General features: G+C 31.4%; 1 protein-coding gene across 1 annotated transcript; it reads right to left on the bottom strand.

The window, feature by feature from the left end:
* Positions 1 to 215: 215 nt before the first annotated feature.
* LOC139089903 (putative uncharacterized protein DDB_G0292292) lies at positions 216 to 27822 on the bottom strand. Its single transcript, XM_070639541.1, has 9 exons — positions 27374 to 27822; positions 11027 to 11404; positions 6587 to 6611; positions 6395 to 6529; positions 5450 to 6332; positions 4974 to 5294; positions 1878 to 1967; positions 891 to 1391; positions 216 to 578 (listed from the first exon to the last, which is right to left on the bottom strand). Exons 2-9 carry the CDS (start codon positions 11397 to 11399, stop codon positions 399 to 401), a joined length of 2508 nt encoding a protein of 835 aa, XP_070495642.1. The 5' UTR covers positions 11400 to 11404; positions 27374 to 27822; the 3' UTR covers positions 216 to 398.

Genomic DNA, 27822 nt, shown 5'->3' with positions numbered 1-27822 from the left:
AATTAACTATTCTATCAAATATATAAACAATCAATTTAAATGCAAAAGAATATTGTTGATATAGCACAGACGGCATAGACAAAACAAACTAAATTCGAATATTTTTACAAAAAATAATTTTTTTATTTTTAAGAATTTTGAAAACTTATTGATTAAGTTACATTAAGCTTCAAAAAAATATGAAATTATTTTAATCTTCACTAATTACATAGTAATAATCGTGACTTACTATGCATAGATTAATGGAATGAATTATAAATTAAAGATTTTTTAATGCATATTTTTTGTATAATTAATAAGAAAGCAAATCAATTAAGATTAATTAATTAATTAATTGTAGATGAAATAATAATAAAAAAAGATCAAAAGAAAATAATTTCCGTAATTTAATTTCATTTTCATTTTAAGTTATCATCGAATGATATATTTTTAGGTATGGTATTGCTGTTCATTTTGTTTGTTCCATTCTTTAGGATTCCGTTCAGCGTGGACGGTTCATGTTTCTTCGGCATTTGAGCAATGTGACGATCGTTGACCGTTTCGTATGATGGCTCTGAATCTGGCTTTAAAATATTGTCCTGAAAATATGAATTTCCATAATTAGTATTCAATCAATCATTATAGCAGTGAGCGCACTTTTCCAGAACTATTATTAAAATACTTAGGAATATGATTGAAAAATAACGATTAAAAAATATTTAAAAAATAACGACCAGAAAAATTTTGAAAATTGCAAAAACATAGTTTGATGCCCTTCAGATTGTCCGTTAAAAGTTCAAGCATTGCCCGAATCAAGTTAATGCAATCAAACAGATTGCAGATACAAACTGACTGACCTTGACACGGAAAAATGCGCTAAAAATACCCAAAGTTACCAATTAATCACTTACTAAGGATCTACGTAAATTAGATCGCGATAAAGTCTTTTCAAGTTCATATTTGAGTCGCGTTGACATATCAACATTTGCATTCTCATCAAAAATATTTGTATTATCTACAAAATCAAGTTTGCCTGGTTCCTTCTTATTGCTATTATATGAACTAACTATGACAGAAACAGGTTTCTGTTGCACTTTCTTCAATGTCGTTGGCTCAAAAGCTTGCGTCTGAAAGTACATTGGAGGTGGTGCAGGTATTTTTGATGCCGGTGAATTTAACTTAAATGACTCAATTGATTCCATTTCAGCAACATCGCCTTTCGCCTTTGAAAATTCTTGCAATGATATTCTACTCATTGTACCTTTTTGTTGTTGTTGTTGTTGATGTTGTAGTTCAGTCTGTAATCTATTTAATGTGCTTTGAGGCGAATCGTAGTCTGGTCGTGGTGTCCACGGCTCTTTTGCTTCATTGAATTTCACATTCGGTGTTGACATTTGCTTATCGAATTTCTTCTGTAATTGATAGGAAATTTTCATATGAATTAGAGTGTGTAGCTTGTGCAGCTATTGATGGAAAATTTTCTCATTGCATGAAGTCATATTTTAATATAAATGACTTTACTTTGTGCATTCATATGTTCCTGGGATATAAGGTTTAGATAAATCCTAAGATTAAGTTAAATCTTAGGATAAATCGCTCAGTTTAAATTTTCAAAATAAGCTTCAACTGGGACTAAGCACATTAATCAATGATTTTGATCAAATCGGAAGTATAACATGTTCCAGAAATTAAATATTCACTTCTTTTAATTAATTTACAGTCGGAATTGCTGACAAACCAACTTTAATTGTGTTAATTACACTACGGGAAGTTGATTTTGTTTATGATTCTACTCAGAAACAGACAATAAAGATACCGAGATTTTTGCACATATAGTCATGCACGTATGACATGAGGAAATTTCCATTTATCACATGACATCATAAAGTAAAGCTTACAGGTGGAGGCAATGGTGCTGGTTTCTTCTTCTCAGTTCCATTTGTGATAAGTCTCGGTGTTCCATTCTTCTTCAGCTCCAATTGACGTTCCTGACGAATAAAAAAATTAAAAAGTGTTAATTAAAACAATTCAATTGAATGCTAAATTGTTAACATTTCCCATCAACTCGTCTATAACTAGCTTCTTCCTCACTCAAAAAAACAACAACATTGCAAAACATGATTTTACAGCACAATATCAAGTACAAAGGGAAATAATGTTGTAAGAAAAGTGAAACTTCTTGTCTGGAACTATTTGCATTCATTACTTCATGTTAATGCTCATAATTTTTTGTTACTATCACTTTTCAACATAATGTGAACAATGTTAGCAATAGTAAAAGTTTTTAATTGATTGCGGAAAGTACTCAAAAAAGCCTTGATTGATTAATTGATTTTAATAATAAATTTGAAGACCAGCAGAAATAGAAATTTATATCAGTAATCCATAAAATCATGATTCAATGATTATTAAGTAACAGCTTTAGGTTTTCGATGGAATTTAAGCAGGTAAAAGCCCGATAAAATTAATAGATTAGATAAAGAAGCAAGCGTTGAGATTAATTAGTAGAAAAAAGTAAATCTGCAGATAATTGGTAATGTTTATGCGCATTTTATAACTGCATTTGGTGAATGATTCAGATATTAATTATTATGGATTGAGTGCTGTGGAACAAAATAGAAATTGATTGGGCTCAATGAACATTTTAAAGAAATCCGTTGAAATTTATTTTGAATTTTTCCAGTCAAATTTCAAGAATTCCAGTGAAGTTCAAAAAATCTTGGAAGTTCAAATAATTTTTGACCGATAAAATTTAAATAATTTTCGACCGTTAAATTTTGAAATTTACTTTTAGCATCATTCAATCAAATCAGCCACAGTAGTTAACAAGTTATGCATTATTAGCACATACTAATTTACACAAGTTTTCCACTAAAATACAAGGATTAATAATCAAAATTAGCCACAGACAATGTCTGCAACGCGAATTCATTGCACTGTTGAGTAACTTTCATCTCGTGGCTATTGTAGACATGAAATACAGCCGGTGTTGTACATCATAATTCAAAAATTTATTACAGCATAGAATATGCACAAAAAAATTAATTAATATTGCAATGAGTTGTCTGCGACCTAAGGTAATTGTCCGGTCCACGAAAGTGCAGGACTCGTGCACATTAAATAGCTTTTAAGACTTAAGTCACGAATAATTTGCATAAGAAGTTTTGTGGAACTTTGTCATGACTTCTACTGTACTTTATTGATTATTATAGGAAGAACACGACTTTTTCATTTATCATATTAACAGAAAATTGGAAGAAATATCAATTTTTTTGCATGACTTCCTTTGTATCTATTATTAAAAAGTAGTTTAATCGTTGAATGAGCACAACTGTGTAACAATCGAAATATTTCTCAGCTGATCTATTTCTATATACAATGTTAAACTGCACTTATATATATTACTGTGAGTTAGGCACGAAATGTTTCATCGCGTTGCTGATTTTTACGTTCCACTAATGATTTGTTTTTCTTTTCTTACTTCCAAAAATCATGATATCGTTCAACTAACAAAAAATCACGAAGCAATTACTTCAACTTGTACAGAATCTACATCTTTTTTTGATAATAAATCTAACGCTTGGAACTTTCATTGCTGTGCAAAAAATTATTATGACGTTTAATTTCGCAAAAAAATAAATGACTAAGGCGTAAAAAGCGTTTATGGCCCATAAAGAATAATATTGGAGGTAATAAATCTAAATGTCTCACATTTCAACTAGTTGATTTCAAGTTATGACTAAAAGAAGTCTTTGGAAGTGAAATATAGTAGGCGTTGATCTTCAATAGAAATTTAACGTACTTTTGAAATTTGAATAGCTTCATAAAATTTGAATTGGAATTTAACGGATTTTCAAAATTTGAAATGTTCATTGAACTTCCAGTGGCATTCATTGTTTACTATGAAAATTTTAATTAATTACGCCAATTAGCCTTAATAAAGTTATCGAATGAATCATTCACTCCATAAACGTCAATATGTACAAACTGATAACATCAAGAGCATTTCTACCGCAAATCAGCGTTTGAAACCACATCAAAACAAACACGGATTTATGTCCCGTTTTAATAAATGCTTTATCACACTTGCATTATGATTTTTTATAGACATCATTGTAATTGATAACAAGATATGATATCAGTAATTGATTTACTATGTCCATCAATGACAAGTTGATTTTCATTACAAGAATGTCAAGCATTCATACCTCATATGTACAGATTGAAATGATCGGCTTCGACAAGTTCTTCATGTTTTTTTTTCCCCGCTTTGTTTTTGTTTTTAATTGATTACTATGCTTTAAGTCACTTTTCTGTTGCCTAAATTAATTGCTCATTTAGATTTTGTCACACTTTAAAGTCACAGCTATAACAATAGGACTATTACAACTTTAATATGTGTGCAATTATTTATTATTTATTTAGATTTATTGCACCTGTTGTTTCGACAATGTTTCTTGTCTGACTGAACAGACGGGTAGAAAATTGTGTGAAAAATATTATTTTTGTTTTTCATAATTTTTGTTTAAGAGAAATTTGTGGCTGTATTGAGCAAGCAAACGATTCTCTCATCAAACAGCTGTGGGAAATAAAACAAATAAATTTACAGGTAGCTTTTATCGCTTAGAAAAAGCTTTGAGTAGCTTAAAACAATACTTTTTGTGTGTATCTCAGCTTACTGCGATTGCGAAAGCTTTTTTTTGCGAATTTAAAAATCTGAAGTAACGACTTTTTATGCGTCTAGTAAGATGTGGTCTATAAAGTTATGAAATATGTTAGAGATGTCATTCAACCGCAATTTACTTGTACCACGATGAAAATTCTATTCTACCTTTTTTTAATTCATTTCTTATCAATTTTTGTGAATCCAGGTATAGAATATGAGGGCAAGCTAGAGGCAAAAAAGTCACGAGTTGCGGTAAATGTGATTATTTTTAAATTATGCAATAACTAAATTAGAGGAAAATACTAATTGTTCTTTCGTATTAACTCACTTCAACATTGCCAAGCTTGCTCATTAATGCTGCCGTCGTTGGCGTAACGCTTCTGTCATCATCGGTCATTCGCTGCTGATATTCATTCTCGACAAATCCATGTTTGAACATTTTCTTGTGTGCTTTCTTAAATTCATCCATGAGAATTTCGTGCATGTTATTTGACGGTGCAGATTTTTGAGGTAGTTGCTCTTGATTTGTGGCTGTTGATGATGATGGCATCTGAGTATTACTGTTGATGCTGGCATTATTATTAATGATGTTGTTGTTATTTTGATTGGTGTCGATGACTTGATTTTGTTGCTGTTCCTTAAGCTTTTTCTGTAAACATTTAAATAAGACGTGACATACGAGTTAATTAAATTGAATGATTGACGATTGCTGATTTAACGGAATTTATAATTTTTAAAATTTGCGACATTTTAGGTTATTTTCAAATTTGAAAAATCCGATAAATATATAATTAATTTAATTACCTCCGCTCGACGCTTTAGCTCATCACTAATGGCACTACTAAGGGACGAACTGCTTGAAGAGGATGAATTTGACTCGTGCTCTTCTCGGCTAATTTCATTAACTAAATTGGCAGCCTTAATAATATTACCATTAACTGCTTGCAATTGAGTTCCTCCATTCTGTGTACTTTGATGCACTTCAACTGTCACAATTTTTGTCTCATTCTGCCTTGATACGAAACATATGTCTGCTATTTTTCTCGACGGATCAAGTTTTGGTGTCGTTTCGTTTTCATTATTTCTGTTATTACTCCCAATACTTGTTTCATTGTAGCCTTTTGAGAGGCCTGGTATCATTGTATTGTTAATGAGTGTAGGCCCATTTTCTGTTAATTTTATTATGGTCGTATTTGCAGTGCTGTTACTATTATTATTAGTATTATTATTATTAATATTATTGAGATTTGTATTTTGATTTTTAATATAACTGGCAGGAACTTTCGGTACTTCCACATGTAATGGCTTATCTTTCATTTTAGATCTTAATTTAAAGGTTCCATTACGATCATTTGAATTTGTTGATTCCTCTCGTACAATACTCAGTCTCTTAGCTGCTTCATTCCAACAAGGACTTTGATCTCCTGTTACGCTACTTGCACTTGAATTATATCCACTAGATTCACTCGGAAATAGGTCTAAACCGGCACCAGGTTGAATGAATAATTCCAGAACTGACGATGATTTCATGACTGCGACAGCTTCACTAAATAATATATCTCTAAAGTCTATTCCATTACAACTAACTATCTGATCGCCAGGCTGAAGGCCCGCCTCTTTTGCAATTCCATTCTCTTTTGTAAATTGTACAAATATCCCAGGCTTCCAATCAGGTCCTTTACAAATTCTGTAATAAATATGGATTAAAAATTAACTAAATTAATTAATAACCTTTTCTACATCCATTACCCGCAGCCAAGCTTTGTATGTGGAGCAACATTAAGCAATATTCGCACGTCTCTTGATGTCTGTGATTCATCTTGTGTAAAAGGTAATGAGTTTTGAGAAGGAACAACATGCCATGTTAACGGATCAGTGGCTTTCCTAATGAGAAAAAAAGACTTGATTTTGGGCATTTCACATTTTTATTAATTTACTTACTCTTTGACGGGAAGAATTCCAACACCTGAGGAAATATTAAAAAAAAAATATTATTAAAATTAAATTGAATGCCAAGAACTTAATTCCAATTAATTCCGACCCAAAACGTGATATGGCGAAAACAAAGAGAGAGAGGGAAGGGAAAAAAGCAATTAAGATTGATAGAATCGGATAAAAAAAGATGTGATGAATTGAATGTCTTTATGCGAACATTTTATAGCTACCCAATGCCAAAACGTGATTTTAATGGTACTTATTAAAAGCGACGCAAGAGATTGATGGAAAATGTTACAAATTGTGATATATGATGGAAGTAATTGTCTTTTCTATTTAGACACTATTTGGGGGTCATTCACTAATGACGTTAATATACTAATGGGATTTTTGGAATTCCTACTGATGCTATTGTCTTCGAGAAACAGGGAGAGCCTCACTTAACAATAGACATCATCACTTAACGACTCCTCTTAATGGAATTATGCTATCGTATCTAAACTATTCCAGTTCGGCACGGTCTCATTTGTTTAACTTTTGTTGATCAAAATATCAAGGTTGGGTTAAATAATTCGCAAAATCTTCTGACAAGATTGAGTTATTAAGGTATATGCCAATGCATGTTAAGTAACTGGCTAGTTGAAAAGTTTTTGGAGGCGGATTTCAACAATTAAAATTGTAAACTAGATTTAATGACTACTTGTGCGGTTAGATTACGTATGGGGTCGTTCACTTATGATATCTATAGCAGTTTTGATTCCTCTCGTTCCTCTTTCTATCCCAATGTTCTTTATTAGGTGTCAAAACATTCTGATTGCAGTATATCATGAATGAACAACCCCACAAATGCTGTTTAAGACCCGCGGGAAGTTTTACTAATGAATAGAACGCTGATCTAGAAAAATATTCAATAACGATGCCTGCATGTATGTATTGATTTTAAATCTCATTGATATTCTACAACCTTTCAATAACTGACTTAATAAATTTAACATCACATCTTGTTATGCATAAAATGCTCAGAGGATGTGGAATGAGTTAACATTCTTAGATTATCGTACTCATAAATCATATTCATTAGCATATTGCAGCATTAGATATATTGTATGTATGGCAAAAATGTTCTAAAGGCATAAACAGTTAATAAACTAGTTCCTCGTCTTCGTAATCTTAATTCCTTCGAGTCTATTATATATTTATTACTATTTCACTATCCATATGATGTAAGGCGTTGCGAAGCGCATTTAAAAGTTAAACTCAATGTGCCATTTTAAGTTAAGCGGCGACTGTTAATCTAAATGTGTACAAACAACAACTCAACAACTTGTTTCTTCTTGGAACTTGAAACTTTCCCATGCATCTTCAAACTACACATATGGCCTTCATCGGTCCTCATATACAATAAAGTAGTAAATTGCTTGCGATGCTTCGATCGCTCAAAAATTAGCTCAAATTAAATATTTACCAATAACACAATCATCTCTCTTTTAAAGCATTTTTCAAAGAAGTCGAGGTAAATAAATTAGCGACTAATGGATTTTTCCTTAATAAACAATAGATTGGGGTCGTACGGAGATGATATCTGTCAGAAATCGAGATTTATTCACAATTTTTTTTTGTTGAGAATTAAAATTGAATCAAAATGAAAATTAACGGAAATTTAGGATTTAAAATATAACCAAAGTTCAAAATTTGAACTTCGTAAGTTTTAAATCCAGCAAAACCATTTTGCCCCATATTAAATCCTCGGCAAAACGTTTTTGCCATTCCTAAAATCTAATCAGTTCTTCCTTGGATTGACACCGATCGAACGTGAAAACGGTGGGAATATAAAAATTCATTCTGGTCCGAACTCTTAAAGACAAAATATCACCAAGGACGTCATTTCCGAACAAATCCAAAACAAACAATTCATTCTCTTATTATAGGATGTCAAGAGAAGCACTCAAAACTGAACGAATTCAATATGACGGGCAATATAAAGCACAATCGACTTCTGAATCTAGATTTTGAAACAATAGAAAACTAATCATCTAACATCAATGGATGGACCTTTACATTTTGTTCAATGAAACACAAACAGAATTGAAGATAATTAAAAAATAAAATATCCAAAAAATAACTTTTGGTAATCACCAAACCGAGACACATAATGTACGTGCGCAAAGCCAAAAAATATTTCGAATTATTGCACCCATCGAGCAGTTTAGCTTAGTGCAAAACAATGTCACAATATAGAGAAAAAATTTGTAACTTGGGCATTACACACAGCGAAAGACAAAAGGAGACATTGGTGCAATGAGAGATTATTTAATAAATATAAAAATAACAATAGAATAACAATCACACTACACACCGGTTTCTAAGTACTAACTAGTCGAGTATGAACATTTTTGGCGTATTTTCACAGCAGAAATATGGGTTAATTATGCTCATTTTGTCTACTTAATAAAAATTCCTATTAATAATTTAATGTATTTTGCGGATATGCTGCGAGGGATTTAAATTCAAGTCATTTATGATTTAATTCAATTATATCAAGATCACTTGACCTGAAATATGAGTGATCCCAATAAAATTCGCAAATTGAAATGGCAATCAGCATTGTACATTTGCCGGAAGGTTTCACACGCATGAATGTTACCGTAAAGTCATTAAGTTTTCTATAATTAAAGAATCTATAGTTTTACGGATGTGTATTTTTGTGAAATTAAGGCATGACATTTCGATTTTTGGATTATTTTTGATTGTATTTCTGGGAATATGGGATGTTTCCATATTGATGGGACAGGTAGTAAGCAGGCGATTCGGACTATGACCTTCAATCCAGTATGGCATGGATATTTCACTTGAATTTTGCAATTAACTTCAAAATTTACATAGGTACTCGATAAACCGGCCACATAAATTAAATTCATAAACGCTTGACTAAAAATTTCAATTAGTACAAACAGGAATGACTGCAATTCCATACAAAGCACCATTAATACCATTTCAATAAATTGAAATCCATTAAAAATTCGGCACACCGCAAAATATGTCAATTCACAGAAATTTCTTTACTTGTTTTGTATGTCAATTTACACTGTACACTCGAAAATTATTGTCGCGATTGTACAAAATAATGCAGCACACAGTAGTTGTGGCGCAAAAAAAAAGAATGATTATGTCGAAATATTATTATATTAGAGAGAATAATGACACTAAACACTAAATTAGAAAGAGTGAGATAGAGATAGACAGCAATTGCTTAACACATTACACATCATTGCGCAATTTTTCTTCCAATTGACATAAAAAAAAGATATTTTCACTCGACTAGTTATGGAACCGACAATAGGTTTTTAATCAATCTTAAATTACAGGTGAATTAAGTTGAAGATGAATAAGAAGAAAGATGACACGAACGATGAGGAAACAAGGTAGTTTATGTACTTAATATAAAATTGTATGAAATAATAGCCCTATAATTATACAATCAAAAAGTCTTTTAATTAAATACAATTACTGATTATCATAACTCCAACTTTCGATAATTTTTTTCTCTTTAGACAAAGGGCTTGTTCGGCAATGACGTCCGCAAACTTCAATATGCACTCCGTGGTACACAAAAATGTGATTTAAATGTGTCGTGTATGAGAAGAATTGTGAATCACTTTAAAGACCAGAACATCAGTCCATAAATCTAAATATCCATCTACAATCACTTATGAACACCCCCACAAACACACATCCAATAAAACACAGTAAGCTTCATTGCACGATAAAAAAAACGTATAAGAAAAATTGCTTTGTGGCATTCAACAGCTAATAATGCCATAAGGGACCGTTCACTTATTACGTTACGCAAAAAAACGAATTTCTAGACCCCCTCCCCCTTGTTACAAAATGTCGTTACAAAAAAAATTTTTTGGTTGAGGCTGTTACAAAATCCTAGACCCCCCCTCCCCCCTAAAAAGCGAACGTAATAAGTGAACGGCCCCTAAATGGAAAGATCGGTAGCAGTGTCTTTATGGTGAGTATTGAACATTAGCACGTTTCAATAATAAATTTTTCAATCACTCAACAATTCATAATTACATTAATGGATTATCATTAGTACACATTTTATTGAATTTTATGTTAAAAAGTGGTTCTCACATTTCTAATGGATCTTGTCATTCAATTCGAGCAACTCTTAAGCGACAGGAAGGAATATAAAATTGCTTTTTCATGTCTTTTTGGTTGGGTCTTAAAAGCAGCGAATTCTCTTTGGGGTCGTCCATTAATGATGTCCGAAATTTGGGAAAATCTTTTACATGATTGAATTCTAGCAACCAGCATGACAAAAGCGCTACACCATTAAGAATCTCAGTCTTACTGGACGTCATTAATGAACGACCCACCCCATTATTTTCGTTAAATAAGGAAGATGTCATTAAGAATAAAATGTATTAAATTACTCACCTCTAACTTTGAGAATTAAACGGTTTTGACTTGCAATAAATTGTGATAATTCTTTATGCACAGCATCGTCGACACGATACATTCCTGTACCATTGCCTACGCGAATTATTTGATCGCCTGATCTTAGTCCTTTTATATCCGCTTCACTGCCCTTCATAACATTTGATATAAAAAATCCCGTTCCAAATTCTCGTCCGCCGCGCAATGTAAATCCAAATGATGACATTAATGGATGGCCAATAGTGAGATTTGCATGGTTTTTGCCCGTATGTGGGCGATTTAGCTTTATCGTTCGCAGTCGTTTCGCTTGGTGAATGCCATGATGCGAGTTTAAGTCGTTTGAGCTTGTTGTTGACATGCTGCTGTCCGTCATTGTATCTAAAACGGCAAGTTATTATAATTTTTTACTTCCATTTTTCCTAATACCGTATAATTATCAACATTAATCAAGTCTATATGAATACGTACGCACATGGCTAAGCCTATTTATTGACTGTACCATTTTCACGAATTTAAATTATTTCATTTTTTTGTGTCTGCTATTTTTGTGCGCGAGCTGCTTTATCTTTAGCTAATAATTTCCATTTTTTTTGTATATTTTTGTGACTTTTCAATTATGAAATTAGGCAGCAGTTAAGAGAGGGAAGAAGAGTTTTACTGTCAAAATCAAGTAAAGCGGGAAAAAAGCACGAGAGGCTCTTTATGGTGACGATGATGATGGAAAGTTTAATGAAATATCGCAAATATACAATATAAAGTAAAAGTGAAGCGCACAGCAACAACAACAATAAAAATTGTTATTTTTCACTGCTAAATAAGAAAGTCGCCGTGGTGTCTCGAAGCAAAAAAAGTATGTATACAATTTTTGTGAGGTACAATAACATTCATGCGATATTGATTATATTGAGGGAAGTTTATTGATCTATTAATTGAGACTCTTTTGAATTTATCCATTTAGGTATTTATCACATCGTGCAATAAATAACAAAATTTCACCAATTTAATTTTTATGATCTAATAATTTCATTTACTATACAAACTATTAAGCACTAAGATCTTTTTTTCTTAAGCATGCTACAAAAGTGTTTTTTTCAACAAAGATTACTTTGCATTAATTTGCGGTTGATTATTTATTATCACAGCATGCATTGCATGAAAGAAGTACCAAACAAACTAGTTGGCGGTGATTATACAGGAAAAAGATAATAAAGAATGCTTTCATAATCAAATAAGCACAAGTGACACAAAAGAATGTTGTTGTACACGATAGAGAGGAAAGAAACATGCATAAAATTAATGTAGATCAGCAAGAAAAATATAATAGCAACAGACACAACAATTATTTCACTTAATTACTTAATATGTGATTTATAAACTCATGTTGTTGATTTATTTATGACGCTTGGGAATTTCAGACTAGCTTTCAATACCATTGGAAGTTGCCATTATCATTTTTATGAGCTGCATTTAGACAGAATTGAAATATAGGCTGTAATTTGTGGCATTGATTGTTGAAAGTTTTGAACAACTGCTGAAAGTTTCGTAACTCATTAAGTTTAACTGATCTGTGTGTTGCGGTACCTTCGTAGTCATCTAAAGACAAATCTAGTTTTTAGTACTAAAACAGCAACCATTTGGAGATTCTTATAGATCATACAAAGCACTTAGACTCGTCGAAGCAAATTAAATCCCGTAAATGATGAAAACTATGCAAAAAGCAATAAAAACGCAAGAATCGCTGTTCTATAACTAGCAATTTGCTATAGATACTCATTAAAAGGTGGCTTGTAAGGCATAAATACAGATTCTTTAAAGATCTTATCTTTTACGACTAATGCTACTGAGAATCATCAATTCTACCAGATTATCATTATACTTCAATCCTTGAAAACCTGACACGACAAATGATACATTGAGGTAAATGCTCAGATAACAACACTGCGAATGTTTATCTTCCTATCTCTCACCATACTCATCATCATCACAAAACAACTATTCCATATATTGCGAAAAAAGTCATCATTGTCAGTACCTGTTTTCATATTTACTTCTTTGAAGGTAAAAAGATTTTCACTTTCAACAAAAAAAAGTTATGCGAAGTTGCAACAAGTCGTCAGACATATCCGTCGAATGCATGCACAAAAAAAAAATATTTTTATGACATTGGTAGACATACTTTTAAGTATAAAAGTACTAATTTACTCTCATCTCATATCATCGTTCCATTCGTCTCATAACCTTCATAATTTCCATTTCCAAGCTTTCTTTAATTTATTTTTAGCGCATTTTTGAAACTTGTTTTCAAAAAGGTAGCTTAATAATGCACTTTGTTCGTTCGTTCGTTCGTTCGTTCGTTCGTTCGGCTGGAACGCGAGATCTCGAAAACTAGACATCGTAGAGAGCTCTGGTTTGTTTTAATAGCTTCGTTCTATCAAGTTATTGGGTTATCGGTCATTTAGAAGTCTCAAATCAACGCTTAAATACTATAATTAACAGTTTTTCATTTTCATATACAACAACAACAAAAACAACAACACGTTTTTTCATTGTTTTACAGTGTTTTTCAATGTTTGTCGATGTTTTAACAGTGTTTACTGAACAATGTTTGAATTTTTTTTGACCGTTATGAGGTTTGAATTATGAAAATCCGTTATATGATGAAGTTCTTAAATTTATGGAAGTTTTATATGGTTATAAGATAGATCTTATTTTAAGATCTGGAAGTGACCTGGATCTTACTGGATCTTGGTTTTTAGGTCTGGAAGTGACCTGGATCTTACTGGATCTTGGTTTTTAGGTCTGGAAGTGAACTGGATCTTACTGGATCTTGGTTTTTAGGTCTGGAAGTGACCTGGATCTTACTGGATCTTGGTTTTTAAGTCTGGAAGTGACCTGGATCTTACTGGATCTTGTGTTTTAGTTCTGGAAGTGACCTGGATCTTACTGGATCTTGGTTTTTAGGTCTGGAGGTGAACTGGATCTTACTGGATCTTGGTTTTTAGGTCTGGAAGTGAACTGGATCTTACTGGATCTCGGTTTTTAGGTCTGGAAGTGATCTGGATCTTACTGGATCTTGTGTTTTAGTTCTGGAAGTGACTTATTAATCAATTACTGATCGCTGGGACAAAAATGCGCTTAAGTCCCTCGATCAATAACACGAGGACTTTTGTAATTTTTTTTTAATTTCTTTACTTCCCTTTTAAGTAAACCATTTTTTTGTTGATGGCTGCGATGCAAGCTTGAGAAAAACAACATAAAACATGAAATAATTTAATGCTGTATGCATGCATGGAATGCTTATGATCATGAAAAGAAGTAAAAAGCTATAGAAGATAAAAAATTACAAAAGAGATCTCGTTTTAAGACTGACTGCAACAAGAAAAAAAATCAATCATGTAAATCAATTTGAAAATTGAGTAAAAATTATAGTTTAACTATTATTAACGAAATTTCATTTCAAAAAAATGTACTTATTTACTTGTTTTGTTATTTTTCTATATCTTCGATTACCAAATGAACCGTATAACAACATAAAATACAATTACGACACTAACTTAATGAAAAGACTTTGAGAAGTAGAAGAAATAAAAGAAAAACTGCCTTTTCATCCTAAAAATTGTAAAATTTTTTTCATTTAGATTTAAATTACAATTATTGTTGTGATGTATGTACTTATTTCTCATATATATGTACATTATATTGTAGTATGCTGAGATCACTTCATGGGTAATAAGCCAAGATCAAAGATGAAGGAAAAATATTGTCGGATTTTGAATTATAGCAGATCATTTTTCTTAAATATGTTAAAAACTTCATCTTATCTCAGCATTTTTCTAATCATGATCATGGACCAAGTACGCACTTCAACGACCCCGGGTGTGGACACGAGAACGATGACCGTTAATTTTTGAAAAATACCTTCGATAAAATTCAAATATATTTTGACAGTTGAAAATATTTGATATCTTTTTGACCGTTTCTTTTAATTTTCTTCGTAACGTAAATTTTTATTTTAAAATAACTTGAATTTTTCGGCAATCTGATGTCGAAAACTCGAATTTGAGAAGGCAGCACTCTGATTTCATTGACCAACTCATTTATTTAAAATCGATTAAAACTCATTCATAAGTGACTCTGACTAGCTCTTAAAGTAAAAACAAAAGTGTGACGAAGTTGTTGTCTTTAAATGAAATAATGGGCAAAGCAGCGATGATACTCATGCAATAATGACACGCCTGAGTTCAGAAATTAACACTTTTGCTTATAATAATTTTACTATGCATTATTGAATAAGACAAATGGAATCATCTGAATGAAGAAATGAGAAAAGTGAAGAAATGATCGATTGTGTCAGGTGATTGATGATGATTCATTCACATATGATTTTTTTTTTATCGAGATATTATGACTTGAAATGCTGAAATTGTTTTATGGATATGGATATTCGCATCACAATAATTTATTCACGCTGTTTGTGTCTTTTAGATGAAAATTAAAATTAACTGAGAAATTGACGTATTAGAAAATAAAATTTAAATTGAATTTCTGTATTTTATGGCTTGGCTTATTGACAATAATCAGTAAATTACTTTTAATACGGAACTTTGAATAACAATGACTGTGCAGCATGCTGTACTGTGATTTTAAAAAGCTGTAAATTGTAGATATAGCTATAAAATTAGACTAAGCTGTTTTAATTTGAATTTTTATTTGACAAATTGGAAGATAATGCTGTTGTTTATTGATGATAGGCACTAGCGACCAAGTAACTGCATGTCTGGATTAATACGTCGAGTGATTGATTTGAAATTCTGCAATTAGTGTACTCAAGGCTGATTTACTAAATATTTCATAAGATTCAATGCAAAAAAATTAGAGATTACCTTCCAGCCACATGCTGCACTGCATTTCTCAACTCATTTAAAGCTTAAAACTTTACTTTCAATGATAATACCCTAAAAATTAGTACTGAGGAGCTTAAATGAGTGACCATGCTTTCAGTATTAGTGATTAACAAAAGCAACAGTTCCATTAAATCACAGTATTATTTATCAGACGCAATTAAGCGAAGGTTTTGACATTTTATATTTCATCAGCAGCTCTTCATACTATAATTATTACAATATGTATTAAAATAGCCGAATTTCAACTAAATGACATTTAAAAACATGTGTAAAGATTATACAGAGCATCATTATTGTGCAATATAATCTGTTGTACACAACAAGACAAGACTCCTTCCAACTTTAGTAGATGCAACGTTTTTCATGCGCCTATAAAATCATTAAAATCAATTTATTCATGAAATTTACATAAATTAATCTCGTTTACAAGAATAGTTTACGTTCGAGTTCAAAATAAGCTATTACGGGGGAACTGCAATCTACGATATAATTACGCAAAACTGTTTAAATTACTATGGTAATTTCTGAATATTTTTATCAAGTCACCTTAAAAGGACTTTAATTCTGTTGCTCAATGACACGACGTAAATTCTCTAGAATGATTAATATGCTGAGACTCAAATAGATCAATACATGATTAAACTACATATTTATAGGTAACATATTAAGATAATTGGTAAGATATTAAGCATAAGTCCTCGAGATTTTCGATTTAGATCCATTTACAGTATAATATATCCCAAATTTCCGTAAATTGCTTGGGATTAAGATTTCAACTATATATGCGCAAATAGACTCGTTGCTACAAATCCAGCATATTGAGCAATAAATAATGTAGATTAAGAAAAAAATTACAAAAGTACTCGTTCTTATCGAGTGACTTCAGCGCATTTTTGTCCCAGCGATCAGTAATTGATTAATAAGTCACTTCCAGACCTAAAAAACAAGATCCAGTAAGATCCAGATCACTTCCAGACCAAAAAACCAAGATCCAGTAAGATCCAGTTCACTTCCAGACCTAAAAACCAAGATCCAGTAAGATCCAGGTCACTTCCAGACCTAAAAACCAAGATCCAGTAAGATCTAGGTCACTTCCAGACCTAAAAACCAAGATCCAGTAAGATCCAGGTCACTTCCAGACCTAAAAACCAAGATCCAGTAAGATCCAGGTCACTTCCAGATCTTAAAAACAAGATCCGTATAAAACTTCCACAAATTTAAGAACTTCATCATTTAACGGATTTTCATAATTCAAACCTCATAACGGTCAAAAAAATTCAAACATTTTTCAGTAAACACTGTAAAAACATCGACAAACATTGAAAAACACTGTAAAACAATGAAAAAACGTGTTGTTGTTTTTGTTGTTGTTGTAAATGAAAATGAAAAACTGTTAATTATAGTATTTATGCGTTGATTTGAAACTTCTAAATGACCGATAACCCAATAACTTGAAAGAACGAAGCTATTAAAACAAACCAGAGCTCTCTACGATGTCTAGTTTTCGAGATCTCGCGTTCCAGCCGAACAAACGAACAAACGAACAAACGAACAAACGAACAAACGAACAAACGAGCAAACGAACAAACGAACAAAGTGTCTTATTAAGCTACCTTTTTGAAAAAAATTTCAAAAATGCGCTAAAAATAACACCTTGATATCTCTTACGAAATTCATTTTACAGTTTTGAGTACGATTAAGCAAGAAAACCTCAAATTCTAACAGAATTTTCTTTTCTCTTAATTTTATTTTGTTTGCTATTTTGTAACAGCTTTGAACAGAAAAAGCTGCGAATAATTTTCTATATGGCGTATAAAATTTCATTTGGAAATCCAACAAAAAATTATAGGAATGCTCACAATGATCATAGCAGTTAGTGAGAAAATAATTTATTTTAGTAATTAAGTGTAACTGTTTCAATAGTATTGTAATTTGATATACTTTGCGATTGCAATCTGAAAAATTTCGTTGTGAAAAATCTAAGGGGGCTTTGAAGTTTGAAATTTAGCGATTTTTAGGATACTTTGGATATATTTGTCTGGTACAAGAATGCAGAACTGATCAAATGTGATTGATTAGGTTACATAGACTTGTACCCTAGGTATGGTAACTCGTCATATTTTATTTCTGCATTTCATGAATTACAATTCAATTTTAAGAGACCTAGCCACAGGCTATTACAACTTAATTAAGATTTTTTATGAATGAATATTGATTTCGATGCGATGAACATGAAGATGGTTCTGTCGTGATGACGGTTTTAGTCCAATGGATGTTTTGATTTTTCCCAACTCATGCATGACCCAGGATAAATCAATGCAACATACCTAGCCACCATTTGTGTGTCGTAAATACACTACAGTAGACTTTAACTACACTTTTCCCTGAAATCTAACCCGAGACCTTTAATTCGATTACCCGACTTCCTAACCAACTATTGCCGCATTTTCGCTGTTGGTAACACTTGCAAGTTATGTCCAAAAGTAGGCTAAATTACCACATTTTATTCAACTTGTGTACCCCCTCAGTGAGCAAATCACAAAGAAAATTATTCATATTCGCAAATTAACACCTTAAGTTAATATTATAAAAATTTCTTGCTGAACGTGCATTTGCCAATTAAATACTAGAAATCAAATTAAGTTATATTTTTTCCTTTTTATGGAAATATGAATCGAAATACTTAATCGTATGGCACTGTCATTTTGCATAACACTTACTTTCATATATGCGACTATTATGGTGATGAATAATATGTTTCCATTGTAATTAATTATAAGTGAAACTTTAAAAGAAATTACTTCACATTTTTCTCATCACCTGCTATATGTGGAAGTTGATAGAATTCTTTTAAACGATAAATAAATTGTGCATAAAATTACCTAGAGAAACGACAAAGTCATCAGCAGCTTAATATTTAGCTACATACATATTTTATATATTGCAGAAGACGAGACGATCAAGAAGAAATGTAAAGTAATATCAATGACTAGGTAAAGCATAACAATTATGCAATGGTAAATGTTTTAATGTCAGAAATAATTGCCTTTCTTACTATTATGGCTCTCAATATCTACCTTTTTCTTTCGTGCTTGCCTGCCTGCTTCTTCTTTTCATATTATTTACACTCACATATGACTAATTCACATATTATATTGACTACTACTTCATCTTATTCAGTTTCTACCTTTAATACAATTTTATTATTATGCATAAAGGCAATACTACAATGCATATGAATGAATGAATGAAAATTGATGTTGAATGGAAGTCTTAAGCCTTCTAAAGGGCAAGTTTATTATTGTTTGTAAGTTATATACAGCATTTTTAGTGCATTTTTCAATAGCAAAATTCTCTTATTTGCTTTATTGACTAGCTTGAGTGGGCCAATTCATAATAATATTTGAGAGCAAGGTAAACAAACACTACAAATGTGTCTGCATTAATGAATTAGATATTTCAAGAATTTTAGCTTAATAAATAGATTTGTTACATTAGCAAGGACTTGTTTGAGTGCTTTACTGAGCACTATTCAAGCGTGAAATAATGTTCATGACTCACAAGTCGTGAGATAGAATTTTCTGCTATTTAATTTTTATCACGGGATATGAAATCAAGTTATCATTGAGAAATATTTCGTGCTAAGCATTTTGATAAGAAACTGACTAATTTGGATCGTGGAATCACGAGAGTAGAATTGCAGTCTAGTGATTGAATCATAAATGACTAATTGGAGTTCTTAGATAGCATAGATTCTTTCCAAATTTTGAATTAGATGGCAAAACACACCCCATAAGCAAACATGTCGTAACAAATCATTCAACAACTAATTTTCCCGGAAATAGCAACATCAATTGTCACTTACTAGGTGTAAACATCCATCGCACCATCACCATTAATATCCAAATCTTTTATATATTTACAAACAACTCAATTGATGATGATTTTCCAACTAAATTTTCAGTAAAATTGCGCTTTAATCGACTTAACCGAGCGAGTGATTTGTTGAAGCATCGTGCTTCCATTATTTTGCATTAACTCCTCTATGTACCAAAACAACACACTCGATTTACACAATGAGGAATAAAATCACTCACATTCAAAGTGTTTCACGCGAGAAGAAGAAGAAGCAGATAATAAAAAATTCAAAAAAATAGACGTGATGATTATTAAGTTTGAATAATGTTGATGATTTTTATTTGGATGCTGAGAACGGAAGTAATTGCAATGTATTATGTATTTCTTTTCCTAACTCTTTGTTTCGCCTAGCTTTTCATTTTGTTTCTTCAATCGCTATTTTTAAAGTTCAATTAAACAAAAAACATCCATTTTAGTCATGGAAATGAGCGATTATTTATTTTTTGGAATGAAGCACATATGAAGAAGTTATTTATTTATAAAAGGTAAACAAACTAAAGTAGCAGTAGTAAATTGTATGGTACTTGTCTGTCTAACAAATTGATAGTTATGGTAATTATGCAATGCACAGTACAGAACTCAATTTTTATGGATTTAATAACTATGGTAAGCTATCAAAGGTCGCTTTCAGTCTGAGAAAAAAATGAGCATAAGCATAGATAGATGGATGGCTATCTTTTATTCATCCTACAGTTAACTTAATTCTTTTTATTCTTTATGCTTGGATATATTCTAATAATAAGAAGAAGTAAAAATACATAAACAAGAAGTAGAGTAGGTAGATAAATCTATAGCTATTAAGTGTAACGTTAAAAATGTTTTTTTAATTAATATCATTCACAGAACATCATAGTAATGCTTCAACGGGGGCTATTATTAAGCATACTTACTTATTATAATTAGCTGCTCTTTTTCTATGTGCAGAAAAGATGAATAACGAACATCAGAAACGGTATATACAACGCGGCATTCAATGTGCGTCTTTTAAAATATCTTTTGCATAATAATCATCACATTTACAAAAATTAGACCATATGGCATCGACGCTACGGTCAAGAAAAATAATTCTTCTTATTCCTTTATTTTTTTCGTTATTCCTTCTTCTTGATCATTCACTTTATTGATGTTATGTCTACACAAGTAATAGATCTTACATTTTCACGCATCGCACAATGAGGAAGCAATTTTTGATGAACATGATGAAAAACTACGAAATTAATTTAATTAAAGCCTTTATTTTTATGTACTTTTGAAATTTCTAACCATCAAGTAGATTCGGGAAATAATTAAAATATTTTTGATCTTAATCAGAGTGTGCCAAGAGCATTTTCATTTTTATAAACGGTTATTGGCAATTTTGGAAGGGGTTTTAATGGGTTTAGATTAAAATTAATTGCCTAGAATGTTTATTGTGGTTTGAAAGGAATGTTGATGGATCTAGTGGTTAGCCATAGTTCCGAACATCAATCATTTAGCTTAGATTGAAGGAATTTTGTTTTGTCACCACACAACTGTCGCGGTGACGTGTCGTGGTACGAAGTTATGTCGCTCAGGAATTGGAAATATCCAACAACTATTGCTGGTTTTTTCAGAACCGTCAAAAAATTTTCCCATACGGATTCTAAGTCAAGCATAAATAAAAATTCCAGCACGAAACTCAGAAATTCCATACACCATTTAAAAAACCCCACCGATCACACGAAGCTGTCAAAGATATTCATGACTATAAATTCAGTAAATTACCGTGCATATAACTACAGTTAAAAATATGCAAATCTGCCTGTTAATTTGACCATCCATTACCCAATAATAAACTTTATAAAATAAGGTTGAAAAAACATTGCAATAAAAATAATAAGACTCATTGGCACTCCTGTGTATCTTCATTACGATTAAAATCAATCAGTGGAAATGAGAATCAGCATTTAACACTCTCGGTCATCGACATTTGAGTACAAAACAAAAAGAATACAGAATTCATCAGTAGCGAGAATCTTTGTGTGAAAAATTACAATTTTAATCGGATATTTGGACTAAAAAAAAAGAATTTACTTTCAAAGCAGTCAGCGTTTCCAGGTTGCTGATCAGCATAATATTTAAAATTATTGTGTTAACTATTTTTGACCTTTTACTTTTTAAAATAAAATTCTCGTACATTACGGTAGAAAATAAAATAAATGAATGTTGTAGCTAAAAAAGAGAGGTAAGACGCGATCATGAAGCATGGAAGAGTGGATAAAATAAAGAATAATACTCATATAGTCCATAAAAACATTTTATACACAGGCATAGTAGAAATAGGGGGAATTTTTAATGAAATTACCATCAAGAAATAGAAATTTCATGCATTTTTCATTACATTTCCAGACATGTAATAAATTCATGCCTACATACAGGATGATTGTATAACGAACTACAAGAGAAATGAGGAACAATTACAGTCAATTTGTCATCAATCAATTAAAAGTGTCGCTAATTTTTTCCCATGTCTCAATCTTCTCTATTTCATCCGTTTATGCTATTATGACTGAATATTTAATAATTTCTATAGATCATTAAGCTATGATTTTGTCTTGAGTGTGCCAATTGATGAATTTGGTTAGATTTTATTGGATATATTGTCTAAATATGCATAAATTTTATGACACATCTGCCAATGAATAAATTTACATTTTATTTCCAGACAAGGCCAAACTTTCTAAAAGTGCTAACGAGGTATTAATAGATATTTTCCAAAAATGCTGAATCTGGTAAGCTTAAGGCATGAGAAAATATCTAGCATATATGAGGGTGGTGGGTGTTTGGTTGGGGTAAATTCTGTAATTTCGTCAATTATGGATGCAAAGCTACACAGACCCTCTCATTACTCCTATTTCTTTAATGATGTCAATCTACAGACCTGACTTATTGATGACCTCCATCCAATATGTCATTAGTATTCCGATAAGCATATTAGTCACTATTTTTGAGGTTATGCATTTAAAAGTCTCTCTTACATTCGAATTCCAAAAATAAGTTTCACAGAATGACCATTGGCACATTTTGCGACTCTAAATTACAATTTTACACAGTATTATGAGGCATTATGATATAACTCACATTAAATTCATTTTAATATTAAATAAGAAAACCTAAAAAAATCATTTAATCAACAAAGAAGTAGCAACAATACAGCAACAAAAATGTATTGGAAGTAGAAAAGAAGAAAGAACCAAAGTAAAAGCATTGACGCAATTCGACACACATAAACATATTGTAAAATGCAAAGAAAAAGAAGAAAATTAATTGTTGGGCAAGATGTGACCAAAACGTAAAGTAAAAGAAGTAAGAAGAGAGAAGGCAAAAGCATCATTATTATGGGTACATCAATCAAAACATATTATTGTGCTTTTTTAATGGCAGAATGAATGTACAGAGCGAAAGAGGTATGGATGGATGGATAGAATGTAAGAGAACGGATGTGCCGCTGATTTAGCCGTAGTAAAGCATAATTACATAATTTGAACTTCAAACAGAGCTCTACATTTTCTTTACTTTACATTATTATTATAGACATTTTTTTTATCTCTCTTTTTTTCGCGCACAAGATTGCGATGTAGGATCGCTTTATACAAAGGCATAGCATTAAGTGCCTTCAAGAGATTCCAGTAATTTACATTAATAGTCTCATTGAAATCCGGATTGCAACAGTGAAGAACACAGCACACAGAAAGATGTGAGTAGAGCAGTCAGTGGTTTAAAATTCGATGCGCTATCAATGTGACTAAAACTTCTTCTTCTTCTTCATCTCCTCACATTCTTTCTTATTTCTCATTTTACGGCATCGAATGCTGCTGCTGCTGTTGCTGCTTCTTTTCATTGACACAATAGACGACTTACAAAAAAAAAAAATATTTTTTTTCTTTTATTTTCCAACTTTTATATTCTCTTATGATACTGGCTGCTGCTGTTGTTTGTTACTTTAGAGCACGGCCATTCTATCAATTCAATGATATACACAACAAAAATTAGGTTACCTAGTGAAATGATTATTTCGGTTTTTCATTTTTTTAATACTACAAAAAAGAATCTCATATCTATTTCAATTACATTGTGTGCTGCATATATAGATCATCTAAGATTTTAAGAGTGAAGAAGCGATGAAAGACATAGAAAGACACTTAATAATTCAATTATCATCGCTTGTAGAGTGTGAAACGCAATCGATAATAAAAACGGTTAATTTTTCGTATATCCACCATTATTTTAACGTTGCTAATTTTTCTTATATTTGTTCCTAACGTTAATCCTCAAGTTGCTAAACAAAAAATAATTGCTTTACATGTACCATTCATGCGTACGATCAATCAATTCAATTTGCACACACATAGTAAATTATCATCATCTGTCCACACACAAAATAATGTTCAGCATTCCAAAGTTTTGTAAAACTTTCATTTTGAAGGCTACGTCGCGAGAGAAAGAAGCAGCAAAAATATTGTTTGGGTGATGATTAATACATACAATCAAAAAAAAAAAAACTATCGTATGTATGCGCGTCAACTTTCCCATCGATAAACAACAGCCGCCTTCTTTCACTTGTCTTGTCATGTTGCGGGGACGATAAATCCGAACCACATTTTTTTCGATTATTGTTATTGCTCAGTTTTCGCTGGAATTTCAGTTCCTTTGTTTATAAAACAATATTTTTTTGTTTTGGGGGGAACAACGATGACGAGGTATTGACGATGGATATCGAGTGATGTTAAGCCGATTGTACTGTTTTATCTTGATGTGATCATGTGAGATACACTTGACGATATTGAATTATGGATCAATTTAAGTGCTTATAAATTGGGAATCAATCAGTGTTGAGGATTATGGAATGAAGAGTGAAAATGAGATATTGGGAACGTGTTCCATCCTGTCTGCTATTTCCTGGACTAACTAGATCAATTTGAAGAATCAAACTTTGCAGCATAAAATTCAAATTTTGGCCGTTATTTTTCAAAATTTTCATTCTAGTTTCTTTTGTAGCAAATCTAAGATTAAGCAGTAAGACACTCACAATGAACCTAACAGCAACTAAAGTCTATACACATTGTCGAACATCTTTTCCTCTATTTGTACTTCTTTTGCCAAATAAATTGTGTAAATAATGTGAATAAGTATGAAAAATTCAGCACGTTAAAGTAGAAATTTTTCTACTGTGACTCAATGATTGAAGTCATTCGACATGTTTTTTGTGTTACTGAATATAGTTTTTGTTGCTGCAATCTCTATTTTTCCCAATCATGTGAGAAAAATTTATAATAAAAAGAAATTAACTACTGTAGTAAATGGACAATCTATTGTCTGTAACAAATATGTGCTGTCTTAAGAGGAAGAAAAGTAGTTTGAGACAATTGGATTTTATGTATTTTTTATGAGGAGATTTTGAGAAATTTTTCCTTGTCTTTTATATAAATATAAAAAAATTCATATTTTTATTTGATATCCACTCACTTTACAGTATGCTGTAAAACATTAAATATTTTATTACTTTAAGTTGCAGTTATGTTGCTTTATGTTGATATTTATTAGCGAATAAAAAGAGTTTATGTGCCATTTGACGAGATGATGTTGTGTCAATATTATTTATTATGAGATATTTTTAAAAGATTTCTTTCTTAAGTAGTTCATTATGTCAAAAATGACTTTTCATTCAGTCTGTGCTATTTGCAATATTTTTAGCGCATTTTTGAAATTTTTTTCAAAAAGGTAGCTTAATAAGACACTTTGTTCGTTCGTTCGTTCGTCTGTTCGTTCGTCTGTTCGGTCGGCTGGAACGCGAGATCTCAAAAACTAGACATTGTAGAGAGCTCTGGTTTGTTTTAATAGCTTCGTTCTATCAAGTTATTGGGTTATCGGTCATTTTGAAGTTTCAAATCAACGCATAAATACTATAATTAACAGTTTTTCATTTTCATATACAACAACAACAAAAACAACAACACGTTTTTTCATTGTTTTACAGTGTTTTTCAATGTTTGTCGATGTTTTTTCAGTGTTTACTGAACAATGTTTGAATTTTTTTTGACCGTTATGAGTTTTGAATTATGAAAATCCGTTAAATGATTAAGTTCTTAAATTTGTGGAAGTTTTATATGGACCTTGTTTTAAGATCTGAAAGTTACTTGGATCTTACTGGATCTTGGTTTTTAGGTTTGGAAGTGACCTGAATCTTACTGGATCTTAGTTTTTAGGTCTGGAAGTGACCTGGATCTTACTGGATCTTGTGTTTTAGTTCTGGAAGTGACCTGGATCCTACCGGATCTTGTTTTGTGGGTCGGGAAATAAACTGCATCCTACTGGATCTCATTTCGTGGGCTAGGAAGTGACTAGAATCCTACTGGATCTTGTTTTTGAGGTCTGGAAGTGACTTATTAATCAATTACTGATCGCTGGGACAAAAATGCGCTTAAGTCCCTCGATCAATAACACGAGGACTTTTGTAATTTTTTCGCTTATGTAAGACATCCATGATTCATGAAAAATTTCCCCCTATTGATAGTGATACTGGGAACTCTTACAACGTCACATTAGGTGCGCTTTTATGGTAAATTAATATTCATGATATTTTAGGAGGTCTGTAATGAGTCACACAGCACTAGCAACAATCCAAAAAAGACATGAACGATCCACATTAGAAAACTAATTGTCAATTTCATGTTTGCTCACAAGAAGATGGTCTGAAATAAATTCAGACTAAAATAAACATGCTTAAGCTTTTATATTTATTCATAAAGTCAGTCATTGTCTGGGATGTTTGGGAATTAATTATAAATTTTCATTATTCAATATGAATCCATAATGAGATGGCAAGTTAACAATTTTTCTTAATTAAATTCATTTAATAATGGACAAGAGAGCAATGAGACAAAACCGAGTCAGGCAAAAATAAAGGCAAGCAGGCAGGCAGGCAGGCAAGAAAAGTTGTTTTCGATTCAAATTGAGATAATAAGGAAATATGAATATATGAATGAGTAATAAGAAGTCAGTCGTTTGAAATAATAGTATATTAAAAAGTAGAGTCATTACGTTATTGTTATTGTACAATTTTGCTCTATTGAGACACATATTTAAAATATTTAAAAAATAAATGTTTACACAGCTCACAACTGCTAACATAACTTTCAACTAACTCGATGCTGTTTTCTTTCATGAGGTAAGCAGGCAATCGATAGGTATGCAAAAAAGCAACTTCTTAACTATGCTAGAGGTACATATGAATTAAAAGTTATAAAATCTCATTGCTGTTGCAGTCATTGAAGTCCCCACAGAGTTTTTACTTATTTCTTATTATTATTTGCGCGCACACAGAAATAAAACCGGTTATTAAAAAAGAGTCATAGACATTTTTCTGCACATAAAGGTATTAACAGCAAGCAGTACAAAACAACAGACACAAAGAGCCTTTCGCGAATATATTATACTTTATACCACTTTTTTTTTTCATTTTTCCAGACTTGTGATAAATTTATGGCCGAAATATTTTGACTCTTACCTTTGAATTGGTTCTCTCCGTCCGTAACTACTTATTCTCTTTAACTTTTTTTTTTCGCTGGATTTTTAACTGATCAAGCTTACGAAATAAATTTTAGTTTATCCATATGAATGAAGAAATATTGTTTCTTTTTTAAAAACTTTTTTATATTCAGCAAAGGAAAAATAATTTGCACACTTCAAGGCACCTCTTCCAACTTCTTTATTGAACTGTTTCAGCTCTTTATTTTCTTCTTTTTTTGTGTGCCTTCTTTTCTACTTTTTGTTAATTTAATTAATTTCCATTTATTCTTTATGTTTTTGCTCTTAGCACTTTTTTATTCACCTTATTAATTCACTCTTATGATTAATTATGCTTTGTTTTATTCATAAGTTTAATTGAATTGACAATAATCATTAATAATTTTTAACAAACACGGAACAAAACAGATTCACATCTTAACACTTTAA

This window comes from Chironomus tepperi, unplaced genomic scaffold, assembly GCF_022539635.2.
Source record: "Chironomus tepperi strain 1889 unplaced genomic scaffold, CSIRO-AGI_Ctep_v1 contig_196, whole genome shotgun sequence".
NCBI classification, from domain to species: Eukaryota; Metazoa; Arthropoda; class Insecta; order Diptera; family Chironomidae; genus Chironomus; species Chironomus tepperi.
This window is presented reverse-complemented; position numbering and strand designations above follow the sequence as displayed.